Source organism: Quercus suber, unplaced genomic scaffold (genome assembly GCF_002906115.3).
Source record: "Quercus suber isolate HL8 unplaced genomic scaffold, Cork oak 2.0 scaffold_451, whole genome shotgun sequence".
In the NCBI taxonomy this organism is placed as follows: Eukaryota; Viridiplantae; Streptophyta; class Magnoliopsida; order Fagales; family Fagaceae; genus Quercus; species Quercus suber.
In genome coordinates this window covers 165,344-184,523 of record NW_027069902.1, presented here as the reverse complement: position 1 = coordinate 184,523, position 19,180 = coordinate 165,344, and the positions used below count along the sequence as shown (strand labels likewise).

At 31.7% G+C, this 19,180-nt stretch overlaps 1 protein-coding gene across 1 annotated transcript; it reads left to right on the top strand.

Moving 5' to 3' along the window:
• The first annotated feature begins 8,295 nt into the window (after positions 1-8,295).
• Positions 8,296-10,958, top strand: LOC112016366 (probable pectinesterase/pectinesterase inhibitor 7). Its single transcript, XM_065762318.1, has 2 exons — positions 8,296-9,366; positions 10,038-10,958. Exons 1-2 carry the CDS (start codon positions 8,364-8,366, stop codon positions 10,730-10,732), a joined length of 1,698 nt encoding a protein of 565 aa, XP_065618390.1. The 5' UTR covers positions 8,296-8,363; the 3' UTR covers positions 10,733-10,958.
• Positions 10,959-19,180: the final 8,222 nt, after the last annotated feature.

Below are 19,180 nucleotides of genomic sequence, written 5' to 3'. Positions count from 1 at the left end.
CTAGCCTTAATGCTTGAGCTTCAATTTGCAAAAATGTATGTTTGTCCAATCTTGAAGAAGAAAAAGAAAACTAGAAAAGGGGAAAACACTGAGATCAATAACAAGGCGAATTTGCCCCGCAACTTACAGGGTGTTAGAACTTAGAAGATGTGTCAAGCTAGCTGACCTCGAACAATTGATTTGGTGATTGATGGTCCAAAATTCCAAATCTGTTTCGTTTATATCCTAACTATTTCAAGCAAGTAGGTGTATTTATTATAGTAAGTCACATGGCTTAGTGAAGACCTCAAAACCAGCAAAGCATTTTCATCACAACTAGCTTACCTCTTTGTTCCAACCCACACCAAAATATTATCTATATTATTATTTAAGAACTTCCCCTATTTGGATTTCTCATTTTGTAGTTTAAAAATGTCTCTATAGTCCTATATTTACATAGAGACAAAATTAAAGGACAATTTAGTAAAAATACTACTCTAATTCTCACTAAAATATTGCTTAAAAAATAAGACTACTCTCTTATTAAATTTCAAATTGATTTATTCACCTATAAATTAGATTTTTTTAAATAAAAATTATATATGTATAGATAATCCAGTAAAAATGCAACTCTAATTTCCACTAAAATATTGCCAAAAAAATACAACCACTCTCATATTAATTTTTAAACTGATTTATTCATTTATAAATTAGATTTTTAAAATAAAAATTATATATATAAAATAATTAAATACAATTTTTTTTTACAAAATAGGACCACTAAAAAAAAAAAAACCCCTCATTGCACGCGCGAAGCGCATGTGATGAATCTAGTTCTAAGACTAAGAATGTTTGAAGCTCACAATTCTTGACAATGACTGGTTCTCAATAGAGAAGAAAATCAAACGTGTTGTCCGAGAGCTAGTAGAGCTTTGGATGACAAAAAAACCAGCAGGCTGAACAAAGAATCTGTTTCATATACGGTTAAGGTTTTAAGTTTTAGATCCAAGTGTCCCATCATTTAATGTTCGAATTTGTGTAATAATCTTTAGCCCTGGGAACAATATTTATTTATACACGAGAATTTCAACGGAAGGTTCTGAGTTCTGTATATCTTATCCTTTTGCAAAACTTATATTTGAATAATATTTATACACGAGAGTTTCAACGGAAGGTTCTGACATCCTGTTGCTAGAGATAAAGACTCCATGTTATGCAACTACGAGTCAAAGGCTAATTAATATGTATGCAGATAAAGACTAAATTAAGAGGCTCCACATGATCCTTATCTTGTACTCCTATATGAGAAGGCTAAAGAGGCTCGGCTTGAATCTTGATTCTAATTAATATCTCTTAATCTCAACCCTTAATCTTGATTTCAAGACGTGCAGACTTGTCAACTTCATGGGATTTACATGTCGGTGTTTAGCATTCGATATCTTGAGCTTTGAAGTCAGGAAAGGATTGTAGATTTAATTGGTACTTGAACTTCTGCATGCATGCACGCATGTTTTTCATTGAGACGTGACAAATTTTGAAAATTTCAAGAGCTATATATGTGTAGCAGTAGCACAAATCGAGAGGCAGGAAAAAAAGGGCTCGGTTAGAATTTGGTTAATCATTTGAGACTTTTTGAACAGCCTAGGAAAACATTCAATCTGTTTCGTGTGGATCGATCGGCCTGTAGCCTTGTGGGTAAATATCGATCTATAGAATATATAGAGCGAGTGAAACAATGACCCCCTTTTTGTGTAGATATATACTTTATAATTGTGAAACTAATTAATGACAAATTAAGTGATCGATATTCTGTTACCTGTTGACTCAGGGCTTAAAGTATTAGTCTACTAATTTGTTAATTAGGATCTCTTTAGCCATATTCATTATATCCCCTACATTTTTAGAAGTATTAACAAAGTTAAAGTTAGTCTACTAATTTGTTAGGCTCCCCATTAGCCATATATTCACTATATCCCTTACATTTTTAGAAGTAGCTACATGAACTACATAAATGCTTCTTAAAATGTGTTACAAATAAGTATGATTATGTTTCTATGTGGAATATTAAATATAATATGAAAAAACCGTTTAACCAAGCACATTACTTATAAATGAAATCTCAACATTAACATTAGGTGATGATTTAATTGTCCGAACTTCAAAGAACCAAACACAAATTCAATAAATATAAAAATTAGTCTCAGTTGGAGTATATTAAAGTTCACTAATCACATTGATCTAGGGGAAGAAAAAGACATAAAGTCAAGCTTTTAACTTCTAAACAATAAAGTAATTTCATTTTGAAATTTAGTTGAGAAATCATGAGTACACTAAGTTGCACACACAAAATATTGTTTTTGCATCACCGATTCCCGATTATTCCATTTTCTGATATTAGCATTGTACAACTGTCCAATAGAGTTATTTTCTTACATTAGTTTGTAAATTTTGTAGTAATTCTAACATATTTCATTAATTTAATGAGGTAGTTTTCTTATTGCAAGTATAACTACTAAGAAAAATAAAAGAAAAGATCGAGCCAGCTAGCTGATTACGACTTAGGGCCTTCAGGCCCATATGGTATTGATATTGAAACAAATCAAATGGCAATATCAAGGTTTCATGAAAGCAACATCTCTGGGTCATTTACATTTGGTGAGAGTGAGAGACACGTAAAAAAAAACAAGTTGTAAGAAGCAAATTAAGGTCCTCATGGGTCATGACTAATGAAATGTCGGTGGTTTTCTGTGTTTTAGTTTTTGTCCCTTGCGCCCAGAAACCATGTCCTCGAAGCATCTCCAGCTAGCCTATTAATGGCTCCAATTTCATTGACTCAGTAAGACAGTAACATACATTGCACACGCTTTTGATTTCAAACATTCAGACCCTACAAAAATATATAATCTACAAACCTTGACTTTGTAGGGCCTATATTAATTCAAGTTTTTTTTTTTTTTTGAGAAAGATATTAATTCAAGTTGATTACTTGTATAAAGGATATACGAATCATTTTTAATGATAATTTTGAGCTAGTTAGGCTATACTGTTTTCAGATTTTAGCTCTGAAAACAATATTTATGGACTTAGCCGTTGCAGTTTAGTCAATTATTAATAATCCAAAGGCATAAACTGCAAGTGGAGTAGTTAAAAGACAGAATTAAAGTTTGGGGAAGCTTGACTCTATTCGCACATCTCTCGCAGTTGCAGCACATGTTTCCGTGTTACAACTTTGAAGTTAGAAATTCTTGGTGCTATAAGTCTTCAAAGCGAACCCTTCTTGCAAGGTAAAGAAGAACATTGATTAATGAAAGCTTTAGAGTTGGTGAAACTAGCTAGGGTCCACGTTCACCGTCATGGTGCGCCCCTTTTTTCTTCTATCTTCTTTTAATAAATGGGCCAATTAATTTCACTCGGTTAGATAATTGTGCTTTTCAGTCAAGTGTATTGAATTTGAATGTTTCATTGACTTTGGAGGTTTTTCTTCTTCCTTATTTTTTTAAAATTTAATTTAATACCAATAGAAATTAATGGACTAAGCCCCAAGTATTAAACTTCGAGTATCCGTTTGATACAAGTCCACGTCAAAGTTTTACACTGTAGCGCGTTTTCAGGTTTTTTTTTTTTAGTCGTCCAAGTCTTCCGTAAACAGTGTACTATTTATGAAACTCACAAACTTCATTTTTTAATTATTTTTTCATTAAAAATGGGTTTTAGGACATTATTTACACATTTAAAAATTATTTTGCTACAATATTTTCAGTTTTCAGTTTCAGCAAAATAAGTTTTATCTAAACGACCCTGAATATGTTTACCATTGAATTTAAGCTTTTTTATTCTTTTATATTTTATGTATAATTTTTTAAAGTTTCTTATGATTGAATAAAAAATTTGGAGTTCAATCTTTGTTTACATAAAAAATTGATTGGTATCTTAGTTTGATGATAAAAAAACTATCATCAAAGTAGGCACCATAAGTGCTCTTTAAGGATGAGTTATTTTGGAGTCCATCTAATAAAAAATTGACAAAATTAAAGTGATAGGTAGAACTCAAAAAGTTAGATTTATTTGCTTCACATCCTATGAAATGGGTCAAAAATATAACATAACACAAAAAATATGACATAAAGAAAGCACCTTACCTTGTCTTCTCTTAAAATAAAATAAAAAATAAAAAAACGTCTAGGCGTAAGTGTCATGCGTCATCGGTAATTAATAGAACTAAATAATGTGTAATAAGTCATGCCAAATTAATTGGATAAACATGTGTTAATGGAGTAATTTTAAGTACTCCGGAGTATGAAGGATGATGCTCCTTTTTCTTACATTCATGGTGAGATCCACTCATTAAATTCATGATGGGGTCTACCATGAATGTAAGAGGAGAGAATACAATTTCTCCATGCTCTGAGAATACCTAAGAATTTTTTGTGTTAATGTGTTATTGGCTCATTGTAACATTTATTACTAGAGGATCAAGAGGTCTAGGTTGGCAAGACGAGTGAGTCCAACATCGACCAAAAAATGCATGTAGAAAGAGAATTTATTAAAAAGAAATGACTATGCATGGCTTTAATTTATTTTAATATTACTCAATCAATTATTTCAAGAAAAATAATTATTTTACAAATAATAATTTTTTCTACCATTTCAAGAAATGAATAAAACATTTCAAGATTAAATGTGCGTTTGACTTTTGATTATAAGTCAGTTTAATTTTTTTCTTATTATTTGTAAATCTAACATGAGTCACATGTTTATTTTATTTTAGCTATTTAAATAAATTGTTCTCAAATAGACACTAACTAAATTAATTTTTTATTTTTGTTAAGAAGACACTAAATAAAAATTTGATTAAAGATAGAAGTATAAAAAATAAATATAGCCTACCTCTTATTTTGATATTACTCTATCCCTTTCGCACCGTAGATGATATTTCCCTGACACCAATCTCACGGGACAGAGCCCACCACGGTGGAAAAGTATAGCTAAGTACAAAGTAGTCCACCTAAATTTGTTTGATAAGTGCAGTTGGTCACATCTTTATCGTTTTAAAAAAAAAATTAATCGGTCACATCAATTGGGCTAATTACAAGTGTATATAGATTCTAAACAGCTTGTTGTCAGAAAGATTTGAGAAACGTATACCAAACCAATTCTCTTTCTTTTGCTGAATAACGAAAAAATATCAATTCTGTACTAAATAAAAAGTCGTTTTTTATTTTTATTTTTATTTTTATTTTTAAAGGGAAGTATTAACTAATGCTTTAAGAGCGTTTTGTTAGTGAATTATTTTTCAAAATTTTTTATGAAAATTTTTTAAAAAATTAATATTTTAATAACTTTTTTAATTTTTTATAAAAATTATATATAATTTTTTTAAAATAATTTATTAATAATTTTTTTTAAAAATATCCATTAATATGATTATTTTTGTAATTACTATCGAATAAAAATAGCATTAATAATAAGTACCCCAACTCTTTTGTTATCAACGGAAGACAACACACAATTCACAAACAACCGTTGATGAAGTCATGATTGGCCATTAATCACCAAGAGTGTTACAATCACTGTAAAGACATAGTAATAAGCCTCTAACAAGAAGGAAAACTATATACGTCAGCCTCCAAGGACAGAAAGAGGCACACAATCATTCTGAAACTCTATCTGTTGTTCTAAATAAATTATTCTATACTTTTAGTGTCTGACTTAGTTATCGGATGGTTTTTAACAGGCACCATCCAGATATTTATTTCTTTAGAGCGCTTTGCTCATTACAAGTAACATTTGGTCTTCCATATGACATAGATGAGAAATTCAACTGTCAATATTTGACAGTCATTTATTATAAAAAGAATAGCAGAGTATGTAAGTTCAAGGCGTCTTTTAAATATTTTGGAGCTTAAAGCGAGAATTAAAATGGAGTTTAAAAAAAAAATTATGTTCTAAATTCTTTTGAAGGTCATTATCAAGATTTGTTGTATTGTAAAATTGAACATCATTGTTATCTTGCAATTGTATAGTTTCATCATCGTCTAACTCTTTTTGGTTAATTTTTTGCTCATTTGTGACATTTTCATCTAAATTTTGTGTTATATTTTGTTTATTACTAATAACAAATTTATTCATTGATCCTTTTTAAGACTCAATTAATTTTTCTTCTTTTTTTCTATTTTTAAGTTTTTTATATCTAGATAAATATTTTATGGTAGACATTTCTAATCAAACAATACATTTATAAAGACTAGAATAAAAAATAATTTTCAAATGTAGAGTAATAGAACCTAATATATATAAAAAGTATTATTGTAATTTCACCGAATAATAACACCTACATAAAATAAAGACTTACTCATTATATTTATATTACCTATAACTAAAATATACATATATAAAAGCGTAAGAAAAATAAAAAAAAACCCAAGCCCGGCCAAAATAGAATTTCAAGTGTCCAAGCCTAGCCAGACAAGAATAAACCTAGCCCATCCAAAACATACCCTATTACGGAAGTATCACCTATAACCAAATAATAATAGTAATAATAATAATAAATAAAAAAAAAAACCAACTTCAAATCTTCAAGGCCCAGCGGCCAGCCAAAATAGAATCTAGAAGTAGGCCCAGCGGCCCCCAGCCAGCAACAGATAAGAATTAAGAAACAGGACAAAAGGAAAGAGAACAAAAAGTCAAAAACGCATCTGCATAATCAAAAGAAAGAGAACAAAACTATACCTCAGTTAGTCATCCTCAGTTCAGATCAGAGTCTTCAGATGTGATTGGATGATTATTAATTTAGATCGGAGGAAGCCAGTAGAGAGAAAGAATGAGAGACGCTGGGAGCAAGAGCTGAGACTTGAGAGAAAGAGGCAGAGAGCAGGAATGAGAAATAGAAACGGTAATAATTGTAGGGATTTGATCTTTTTTATTTGTTGTGATTTGTTATTGTTTTGTGGCTAATTTTTTTGACTGAATTTTGTAGTTTATCTTGCTGAATTTTGGTTTATTTAGAGGATAATAATGTTATTTTTAGGACAATTAATTTTCTTTAGACCAAAGTATTTTTTATAGTATAAATATTTAACAAGATATACCAGAATTTTTGTTTTTTAGTTACAAGGATGTGCCAAATTTTTTTTAAATTTATCTTAAACTAATTTTTTTCCCTATCTATCCTTTACTTGTTTGAAATTTTGGTGGCTCCCTTCCACTTGGAGGCTTTAGGTAATGGCCTAATTGGCCTAGTGGGAGGGCCAGTAAGTTAAACTTGAGCCATTGAGAAAGCAAGTCTCTGTCTCATTTGCTTGCCGACCATTTGTTTTGAGTTCTTAATTATCACATGCTTATGCTAATTTGTGCTCGTAACAAATAATAATGCTACATAGTTTGAGTCTAGTGTATTAAATCCATTATGACGATGATTTATGCTCACTTTTAATTTTGGGTTGTCACAACGTTGGTATGATGATGAACGGGTTTTCAGTTTTGTGTACATGTTCTTTCACCTCTCAATGGAGAGCTAAAAAATTTCTTACTCTTTGCTCGAGTCTAGACGGCATGATTTTGGGTCTTCTCAAAGACTATTGCATGTCAAGGTCATTAAATTAACTAGCTGCCCTTAAACCAACATGACAAGACGTTTAAAATTGAAGTTTGACAATGAGGAGTACGAAGTTGTTGGAAAGTTATTTAGCGAAAACGATTTTTTTACGTCTTAGGGAAACGATATCAAAGAATGTGGATACGTCAGAAATCATCCCTCTTTTTAGGAAAAGTGCATATAATTTTTCACAAATTTTTTTTATAATAATAATGTGATAGAGTATGATTGACGAAAAAAAAAGTACATTTATATTTAAGTGATGATTAACCACTTACAATTAATTACGTCAAAATTATAATAAAAAAAATGTAAAATAATTTGTTGTATGAGAACTAGTCATGTTTTAAATGGGCAGATTGTATTTGGATTTGTCACCAATATGACCGGCACCTACCCCATGTTTGACAAAAGATAACACATACGTACATATATAGTAGTACCCCACAGCTAAGTATGTGATTAATTAGGCAAAAAAATTAGATTTGTGATTAGTTTAAGTTCTATTAGATTCACTAATTAATTAACATTTGGATTCCAGCTTGCTACCTCATTCTCCATGGCAACCGATAGATTAAGTTTTTTAACATCATGCCCAAGACCGACGCGCTTTGGAAAAATCATAAACGTTGACTTCACATCAAGTTGATTAAATGTCTCTCTCTTTACCATTTTTTAATCTCATCAAGCTCTGTCTCTTTCCCTATAAATTAAGCCTAATGTATTGAGTGAATTCCACCTCCACATCACATATATTTTTTGAACTCTCTCTCTTTTTGAAACCCCAATGGCTTCAAAGCTCTTCATTTTCTTTACATTTTCATGTTTCGTTTTCCTTGCCTTGTTTGCCTCTCTATCTTTTGCCGATACACAGAGCAATTCAACCAGCCCAGTCTCACCAGGAACCATTTGCAAGTCCACCCCAGATCCTCACTTTTGCAAAACAGTGCTCCCTAACCAAACCGCCAATGTCTATGACTATGGCAGGTACACAGTCCGAAAATCTTTGTCTCAATCCCGCAAGTTTTTGTCAATGATAGACAAGTATCTAAAGCAAAGCTCCACTTTAACAAATTCAGCACTTCAAGCCCTCGAAGATTGCAGGCAACTAGCTGAACTCAACATGGATTTCCTCTTGAGCTCATTCCAAACTGTGAACAACACTAGTAAAACTCTTTCTAGTGCAAAAGCTGAGGACATCCAAACCTTGCTTAGTGCTATTCTAACCAATGAGCAAACTTGTTTGGATGGCCTACAAGTCACAGCTTCAGCTTGGAGCGTAAGGAAAGGCCTCACTCTCCCACTTTCAAATGACACTAAACTATACAGTGTCTCTCTGGCTCTTTTCACCAAGGGGTGGGTGCCTAAGAAAAAGCAAAACACAACATGGAAACCTGTTAAGAGACAACATGGTTTCCGAAATGGACGCTTACCCTTAAAGATGTCAAGCAAGACACAAGCAATATACGAGTCAGTTAGTCGGAGAAAGCTAATTCAGTCACAGGGTGTTGATGAGGAGGTTGCGGTGTCTGACATCGTGACTGTGAGTCAAGATGGAAGTGGAAACTTCACCACCATCAATGATGCTATTTCTGCAGCTCCAAACAATTCTGCCCTGACTGATGGGTACTTCTTGATCTATGTCACGGCTGGAGTGTATGAAGAGTATGTGTACATTGTCAAGAACAAGAGGAACTTGATGATGGTAGGAGATGGTATCAATCAGACAATTATCACAGGCAACCGCAGCTACGTGGACAATTCCACAACCTTCAATTCTGCAACATTTGGTAAGAACTATTATTACGCATTTAAATTCTAAGCTGCAAAGTCAACTAAACGGCTCAATTTTCGATAATTTGGTATGCCATTCGAATATAATATATATGTTCCTTTTTTTTTTTTCTTTAACAAATATGTTCTATGTATATGATAAATATATAATATGGTCACAGTTAGGAGTTAGGAAAATATTGACTTTTAAATTTAAAATAATAAAAATAAGAATTTATTGATAAGACAAGTTGTATTAAATATAACATCATTTTCACATAATTCATATAATTTTCTTATAATTCATTAAAGACACTACGCGATTGTAATCAACAGGTCATTTTAATAATTACGAAAATTTTTTAGCAGACTTATTATATTTATTGTACAAGTTATGGCATTCCCTTAAGAAAACATAATCTTATAAGATAGTAATATTTAATATATGAGTAAAAACAAAATTTTGAATTACATTATTTAAATCAAATTCAAATAAATTAATAAAAAAATATTGCTTTTCAAACAAAGGGGGGAGGGACAGATTAAAAATAAATAAAACAAGAGCCAACAACAAGAAGCAAGCAGTAGACAACTTTTACAATAAGTGGTTTTATTTATTTATTTATTTATTTTTATTTATAACTTAGGCATGATATTGATCTAATGGATTTTGATATTCATATTGCAGCTGTGGTCGCAACAGGGTTTGTGGCAGTAAACATAACTTTTCGCAATACTGCTGGGGCAATTAAGCACCAAGCAGTAGCAGTTCGAAATGGAGCTGATTTGTCCACATTTTACAGCTGCAGCTTTGAAGCCTATCAAGACACCTTATATACACATTCTCTCAGGCAATTCTATAGAGAGTGTGACATATATGGCACAGTAGATTTCATATTTGGTAACGCAGTGGCTGTTTTTCAAAATTGTAACATATACCCCCGACTACCAATGAGTGGACAGTTCATTGCCATCACAGCACAAGGTCGAACCGATCCGAATCAAAACACGGGTATCTCGATTCAAAATTGTACCATTAGAGCTGCCGATGAGTTGGCTTCGAGCAATATTACTTTTCAGACGTACCTAGGAAGGCCATGGAAGAATTACTCTAGGACAATTTACATGGAAACTTTCATGGATAGTTTGATAAACCCTGCTGGTTGGATTGCTTGGAATGGAGATTTTGCACTAAGCACATTGTATTATGCCGAGTATGATAACACGGGACCTGGATCAAATACTACAAACAGAGTTTCATGGCCTACTTACCATGTGATTAATAATGATACGGAAGCTGCTAATTTCACTGTGGCTAACTTCTTGCTGGCTGATGATTGGTTGCCTCAAACGGGAGTACCTTACGATGGTGGCTTCATTTGAGGAGCTTCTTAGGTATACATAGGCTATAGCTAGCTGTTTGTGACTTTGTTCTTTCACATATTCTTTATTATTTATTTATTTTTTTCATCATTAATTGTTTAATTAAGTATAATAAGGATGTAATGGCCAAGCTTCTACAAAGTACAGCTTGGTTTTGACCAGTGAAGATCAACTGTATTGTACACTTAAATTACTTAATACAAGAATGTCAATTATTTTCAATCAAGATTGAAGAATAGAAACTTTTTTTTATTCCACTGAGGACTAAAAAATCAACGGAGACTGCTAGTAGTAAATTGGATGACTGACTTAATTAGAGACATGAACATTATCACAAATCACAAGTGACAACTAATTCTAAGTCTTCGTCCATACCTAAAGAAATTAACACAAGAAGCCAATAAAAATGGCACTGGGACCACTACTAACCCACAAATCAAGAAAGAAATTTGTATGAAATACACAGTTTGGAAATTGACAAGTTCCTGAGTTTTTTTGCTAGAACCAATTTTCAACACGTTTTATCCCAAAAAAAAAAAAAAAATTCAACACGCTATTGTCACTTATTCTAGCACAAGGTGGGACATCTTAGACACTGAATCAGCAAAGATAGATGGTTTAAAGCAGCCCTCGTAGGTGTTAATAATATTGGTCTTGTTAATGGATATTCTTAGGGCAATTGTTAATATTAAACAATTTTAGGAAAATTTAATTTTATACCACTTTCATGGAAATGATAACAAGTTAACAACCGTAAATTTCATTTATATAATAAATTATGTGATCACAATTTTGGCTTTAGTTCAAAGATGCAAACATTTCCTATGGTTTCAGGCTTGCAGTTTCATATTTCTAAGAAGAAAATATATATTATGTAACTTTCGAACTACCACTGCTTGGTGCTTAATTGCCCCAACAGTATTATGAAAAGTTATGTTCACTGCCACAAATCCTGGTGCGACCACAGCTACAATATGAATTTCAAAATCCATTAGATCGTGCCTAAGTTAAAAAAAAAAAACCACTTACCACAAAAGTTGTCTAATACTTGCTTTTTATTGTTGTGGGGGTGTGTGCTAGACTGCTACACTTCTAGTGGTCGGACAATAAAGGAAAATAATGAAACAACTAAACAATTAAAAATTATGTTGGGTTGAATTGTTAAAAAAGTCATACTACGTACACAATTAAGAGTTGTTAATGGGCCGGGTTGGGCCGGCCCGACCCATTTTTACTTGGCTCATGGGCACAATGGGCTGAGCATAATGGATTATTAACTAGTTAACAGGTCGGGTTGGGCTGGGTTAAAAGAGAAAACTTCAGCCTAAGACCCTGCCCATTGTCTTTAGTGAGCTGGGCTATAGGTTGGGTCTAATGGGCTACCCATAGGCTTGTGTTAGCATATTATTTTATTATTTTTATAAGAAAAAAATCAATTTTTTATAAGAGAATAATCAATCTATTTTTTTAAAGGAAAAAATTAAAGAATTTAATACATAATTACAAATTTTTTTACAGTCAAATCTATTTAATTTTTTGTTTTGTTGATGGAAACCTATTTAATTTTTTTTTAATTAAGGCTTTAAATAGTTTTTTTTTATTTTTATCTTTAATTAAAAAAAATGTCAAATGGTTAATTCAAATTTGCTAAACTATTAGAAAAATATATATTTAGTAAACTAAGTTTAACACAATTACTTTAAGTATCTTAGTGGTTGGGGGAGTTTTCTTAAGAAATTCTTTTATAATATCTCACGATCAATCCGTCATGCACTTCCTATATATTTTTGTTATGAATTATGAATTATTAGGTTGGGCCAACGGGCTGGGCAACGGGTTGAGCTACTGGGCTAGCCCACCGAGTACCCATGGGCATAAAAACTAGCCCACGGCCTCATCCATTGGGCTAGTGGACTACCCATGGGTCTCAATAACAACGAGCCGAGCTGCCCATTAGCCTGATGGACTGGTTGGTTTCTAGGTCGAACTGTGGGACGTGGGCTATTTGATGACCCTTAGACACAATAATAATTATTATCTTTATTGTATTGAGAAATAATATTTCAATTGAACTTATAGTTTGGTTGTGTATAATGAAAGAGATGTAGCTTGTAACATTGATAATAATGAGACTATTATTCAACAATTGCAAAATATGAAAACTCGTAGAAGGGATTTGTAAAATTTATGTATTTGTGTGTGTTCTTTTTTTTTTTTTTTGTTATCAATATATGAAATCCTCTTTTTATTAGATTATGTAATTTAAGTTTCTAAAGGACCATCCTAAAAAAAAAAGTCATGGAGCTGCCACTGTGAGGAGGAGCTCAAGTCATTGGCAACTTTTTTTTTTTTTTTTTTAACAAAAATAATTTGGGTTGTTTAGAGCACATTTGAAATTATTTCAATTTTGTAAATTGATATGTCACTAATCACAAGGAATGTATAATTCAAATACTCATTTATTATCTTGTTGAAATGTCACTAGTCTTATTTATTGTCATGTTAATTTGTAAACTTTTTATAGTAATAATAGCTCTAGGATTTTTCCAAAAAAATAATTATGGATTTATACAACCATAGAGTGAATTTGTCATATCAAAATGTAAAATTAAGTGATTTTAAATTTAAAAAAATTATAATATAGAACATTTATAATTACTAAATATAAAAGGTATTTACTTGCAGATAATTGACATCATTGATGTGAGATTTTTTAAAATGTGCATGCATGTATTATTATGTGAATGTGAATGAAATATATTTAATTGGAAGTTTTTCTTCTTCTTTTTAATTGAATAAATTCCCGGGCTACTGAAAGTCTGGTTTCTCAAAAAAAAAAAAAAAAAAAAACTAATCTTTTTAAGTCGTGCACTATAAGTTCCCGGGCTACTGAAAGTCTGGTTTCTCAAAAAAAAAAAAAAAAAAAAACTAATCTTTTTAAGTCGTGCACTATAAGTAGCATTTGTAATTTATTATGTTATTATCATGTGAATGTCAATAATATATATTTGGAAGCTTTTTTTTTTAAAAATAATCCTTTAAGTCAAGTACTATAATAACATTTGTAATTTATCATCGCACTACATTACACACATATTGGGCACATTTTAAGACTTGCTTTTAGGGTCTGTTTAGATTAAGGGGGGAGGGAGGGAGAGTAAAATAGAGCTGGTTGAAAATATGTTAATTTTAGGCCAATTCTACTCTACTCTCTCTACTTCCCCTATAATCCAAACAGATCATTAAGGTTATTTCCAAAAAAATAAAGATACATTTGGTAGACTGTAATAGACATTGTAATATAATAATTATTCAGTCTATTCCTATGGTTTAGTTATTTAGTAGTTTGCTTATATTTTTATTATAAAAAGGATTGTAATAATTATTCCTTAATAGGTGTAACAATTTCTAACATCAATATATTTCTATAAAAATAAAAAATAAAAAAACTTTCCATATCCACGTAACAATTATGGAAATAAACAATCATTAAAAAAGACTCATCTCTCTCTCAAATTTAAATATATTATTTTCTAGGAAATATAATTGTATGAGTCAAATATTTCCTAAAATAGATCTTATGTTTTATTTGAATGTTACAACTCATAACTAAACTTATAAATAGATTTAGTTATTTCATTACAACACATTTTATTCTCAGTAATAAAGATTACCATAGCCATTGTAATCCGCATTTAGTATACCAAACATGTCTTAAATGGTTTTTAGATCACTAACATAAAACGATATGCCTCTTAGGAATCATTTAGTGAGAGAATGATAACTTTTTTTTCCATTTGATAAAAACAATAATAACTTTGTAAAATGTTTAAAATTATTGGAGTATTTAAAGGAGCATAGATATTTAAATACATATTATTTAAATATTTATTACAATGGTGAAATTTATAGTGCAAATTTAAAGATTTATTATTATTATTATTGGGAAATGCTAACGAGTGCCCTTAGGGTATTGGCTAACAATCCATTTTAGAAAAGTTTTGATATCACTTTTATGGAAAATGAAAAAAACTGTTAAAACATTAATGATTTTCTTTTTCTTTTCTCATAAAAACTTTCTTTAAATAAATTGTTAGCTAATGCCTTAAAGGCCCTTGTTAGCACGAGCCTTTATTATTTTATAATTAGATTTGGATGACAGCTTGCTGCCCCTTGCTCCATGGCAACCGATGCATAAACATCAAGCCCAAGATCAACATGTTTGGGGAAAATCATGCATGTTAAATTCACATATTCATTTTTATTTTTATTTTGGTAGAAATTGGAAATTCTTTCAGGGTATGTTTGTTTGAAGGTGAAATAAGGTAGATAGAAAACTTTAGAGAGAAAATGGGAAGGAAAACTTTTTTTGGTGAGTGTTTGGTTGGAGGGAGGGGAGGGAAAAAAATTGGTGGGACATAAGTGTTTTCTCTCCAGGCCCACAAAAATATTTTCTCACCAAAATGGAGTAAAAACTGAGTGGGAGGAATTTGATAGATAAATGACAAAAATGAAATGGCTTGTCCAATCTGTTTCTTCTTTTTTTATTTTGTTTCGGTCTCGTTTGTACATTGCCTCAACCTTTTTTTTTTTCTTGTGGTTTGGACATTGCCTCTCCCTTTTTTTTTCCCTTGTGGTTTGGACGTTGGTTCTTACCTTTTTTCTTTTTCTTTTTCTTTTTTTTGATTTCTTGGGCAAGCTTCGTTGCTCTTTTCTTTTTTCTTTTTTCTTTTTTTCTTCTTTTGCTTTCTTTTGTGATTTTTTGTTTTTGTTTTTTCTTTAGACATGATTTTTTTTTCTAGATATGATTTTTATTTCCTAATAAATTTGGGTGATTGTTTTTTTTTTTTTTTTTTTAATTTTTTTTTATCCCTCCACTTTTCCACTCCTAATAAAAAAAAAAAAAAGGAGGGAAATTAAGGGCTGTTTGGCTTTTTTTTTATTTATTTATTATTATTATCACTCATTACTCCTCACTCAATTTTCGTCACTTATCACTTAAAATACCCCAATTTCCTATACCCCGCACGTTTGGCACCATCACTCAGTTATGTTTTCAACCAAAAAAAGCCAAAAAAATGGGACACACACACCCTAACCTCACCTGTGCACCTGGCCTCCTACCCGGCCCTATTAACTCCACTAACTAGTTGAAACCTCACTTTACCATCACATTTCTTCTCCATTTCTACTCCACTCACCGCTAGTTTCTTCCTCCCTCGTCCTCGCTGAAACCGAGCCTATAACACCTCTCCCTCAACATCCTTACTCCTTATCAAAGCTGATCTGAATCCCCTCGTAACTTCCATCAAGGCTTAAAGCCGATCTGACACCCCTGTTCCTCCATTCGTGACCCATTCATGTTTGTTCAAGGAATGAGTATTTTGAAACCCATTCATGTTTGTATTTTGAAACCCCAAATCCAAATCCAAACCCATCCTTACTATGTCATGGAGTGCAACGAAGACCAAAAATATTCTGTGATGAAGAACAAAAAAAGAAAAAAGAAAAAAAAAGGAAAAAAGAAAGAAAGAAAGAAAGAACTACAGAACATGTTTGTGGGTTTGGTCATTTTTGTGTGGATTTGGACTAGTATGGAGTCTTTGAAATCGGCTGGTTTTTATTGTGTGGATGAAAATGGTTATGGGTTTGTGTTTGTGTGTTAGAGAAAAGATCGTGAGAAGTGAAGAAAGAAAGAAAGAAAGAAAAAGAAGAAAAAAAGAAGAAGAAGAGTACCTAGAAACCCAGTGAAAAGGAATAGAAAAAAAAAATGCAACCAAACCCAGAAACCCAATGTGAAAAGGAAAAGAAGAAGAAGAAGAAGAAAACCAGACCAGACCCAGCGTGAAAAGGAAAAGAAAAAAAAGAAGAAGAAGAAGTCCACCCAAACTCATCGAACCCAATGAAAAAAAAAAAGTCAAAAGTTGCAGCTATTGCTTTCACTGTGGGTCCCTCCGTGTGTGTTTAATAATGAAAATGTCATTGGAAACTAAGTTTTGGAAACTGAAAATACCTAAAATGTGTTTTCAGTTTCCATAACTCATCACTCAAAAATCAGAAAATTGAGTGATGGAAACAAAAACCAAACAGACTTCTCAGCCGTAGGACCCACATATTTTGAATTATGGGTGATGGAAACAAAGTTATGGGCGATAGAAACACAAAAACCAAATAGCCTCTAAAATCTTTTATATCCTCTCACTTTTTCACTCTCCTACAATTTTTTATTTATTCACTTTTTCATTCCTCCAACCAAACGGACCCTAAAACCAAAGAATGAATAGAGGTTCAGGACAGAATTTATTACTATCATACATCAAGCTACCTCCCTTCCCTATATATTAAGCCTAATGGATTGAGAGAATTTCACCATCACATCACACATTCTGATGTCGCGGAAGCCTGAAGAAGAGCACACACGATGCTCTCTTGATGAAACAGAAACTAAACTGTTAGTTTCTGAGTAGTAAATCTCGAATCCACGAGGGGTTTCCCTGAATCCACAAGGAGATAAAACTGGAATCTACCAGAGAAAATTGACAAAATGTCTGTGTTTATTGATAATAGTCTATGAAAAACGTTTACAGACTTAGGGGCATATTTAAGGGCTCCTTAAAACTTGACTGACAAGAAAATATAATCTAAAATAACTCCTAATTAATACCTAACCATAACAGGAATCAAATTTGACCTAAAAAGCACTAAATGCACCTAAAAACAAGGAAATAAACCACCTAAACCTAAAATAACGAAAATTACATAAAAATACCAAATATAAAAGATTACAGAAATTAATTAAAATATTTTGTCCTACATCAGACTCCTCCACTTGAAATAAACTCGTCCTCGAGTTCATTCTTGAAATCTGAAATCTTCCACTCCAAATAAACAAATACTTTGAATGTTTTAATAACTTGATCTGGTTCTGAAACTTGAATTTGTCATAAAGTGTAGCATAAAATTTCTTCTCATCTATCTTCAATTTATTTGCAACATCAATCAACAAAGGGTTAATAGTAAAACTAAAATTTTCTACTCCAAGAAAATCAACATATTGTGTAGTCATCTTCAACAAATCAACTGAGACCTGAGGATTGTGAGTTGTGGACTCATCCTCATATTTGACCTGAATTGAATCTTTCACAATGTTCTCAATAATTACCATCTCTTCATTCCTGTCATTATTCACAATCAACTCAACCTTCGTTTCTTTGACCTCTTCTTCAAATTTTTGACAAGTGATATTTTCAATCTTCAATTCAATAATTTGTAGCAAATCTTGATCTTTTTTAACCACTTCAAAATTTTCTTTAGAAATAGGCTGCTTTTTCTCAACCCTCAAACCCTTTCCTTTACTTGACACATGAACTTGACTGTCATAATTTTGGTTTTGAATATATTGCTTTTCATATGAATATACAGATTTATAATCAACACTTGTATAATCTAGTATATCATAATAGTCATTAGAAAACCATAAATCAATTAATACTCTTTTCATTCTTTGCCAAGAGCGAATTGGATGCTTACCTCGTCGCTTTCTATCAATTTGAATGTCTTCCCACCATTCTTCTGCTTCATTGTCTAATTTATTAGATGCAAGCCGCACCTTTTCTTCATCACAAATCTTCCAAAAATTAAAATACTCTTCTAAATCAAGAAGCCAGTCAATAAAATCCATCTTACACATATCTCCATCAAAGAATGGAATTTTCTTGTAGCTAGGTGTGCGTCTTTGAATATATCGAACATTGTTGTTGCAAGATGATTTCCTATCAAGAAGAGTAGCAATCTTTTGCTGGATTTCACCTATAATGTTTTGACTTTTTTCACAAAATTGGTGATTCTCATCACGAAAATTAAGGAACTTAGCCCTAGTGAGGACTGGGTTGTTGACGTTGTCACCGCCGTCACTGTTGTGGTGGTCACCGTCTCGCCAGTTAGCCATCAGACTAGGGTAAGTCAAGGCTCCGATACTAACTGATATCGCGGAAGCCTGAAGAAGAGCACACACGATGCTCTCTTGATGAAACAGAAACTAAACTGTTAGTTTCTGAGTAGTAAACCTCGAATCCACGAGGGGTTTCCCTGAATCCACAAGAAGATAAAACTGGAATCCACCAGAAAAAATTGACAAAATGTCTGTGTTTATTGATAATAGTCTATGAAAAACGTTTACAGACTTAGGGGCCTATTTAAGGGCTCCTTAAAACTTGACTGACAAGAAAATATAATCTAAAATAACTCCTAATTAATACCTAACCATAACAGGAATCAAATTTGACCTAAAAAGCACTAAATGCACCTAAAAACAAGGAAATAAACCACCTAAACCTAAAATAACAAAAATTACATAAAAATACCAAATATAAAAGATTACAGAAATTAATTAGAATATTTTGTCCTACATCACATTCTTTGGACTTTCTCTCTCTTTCTGAAACCCCA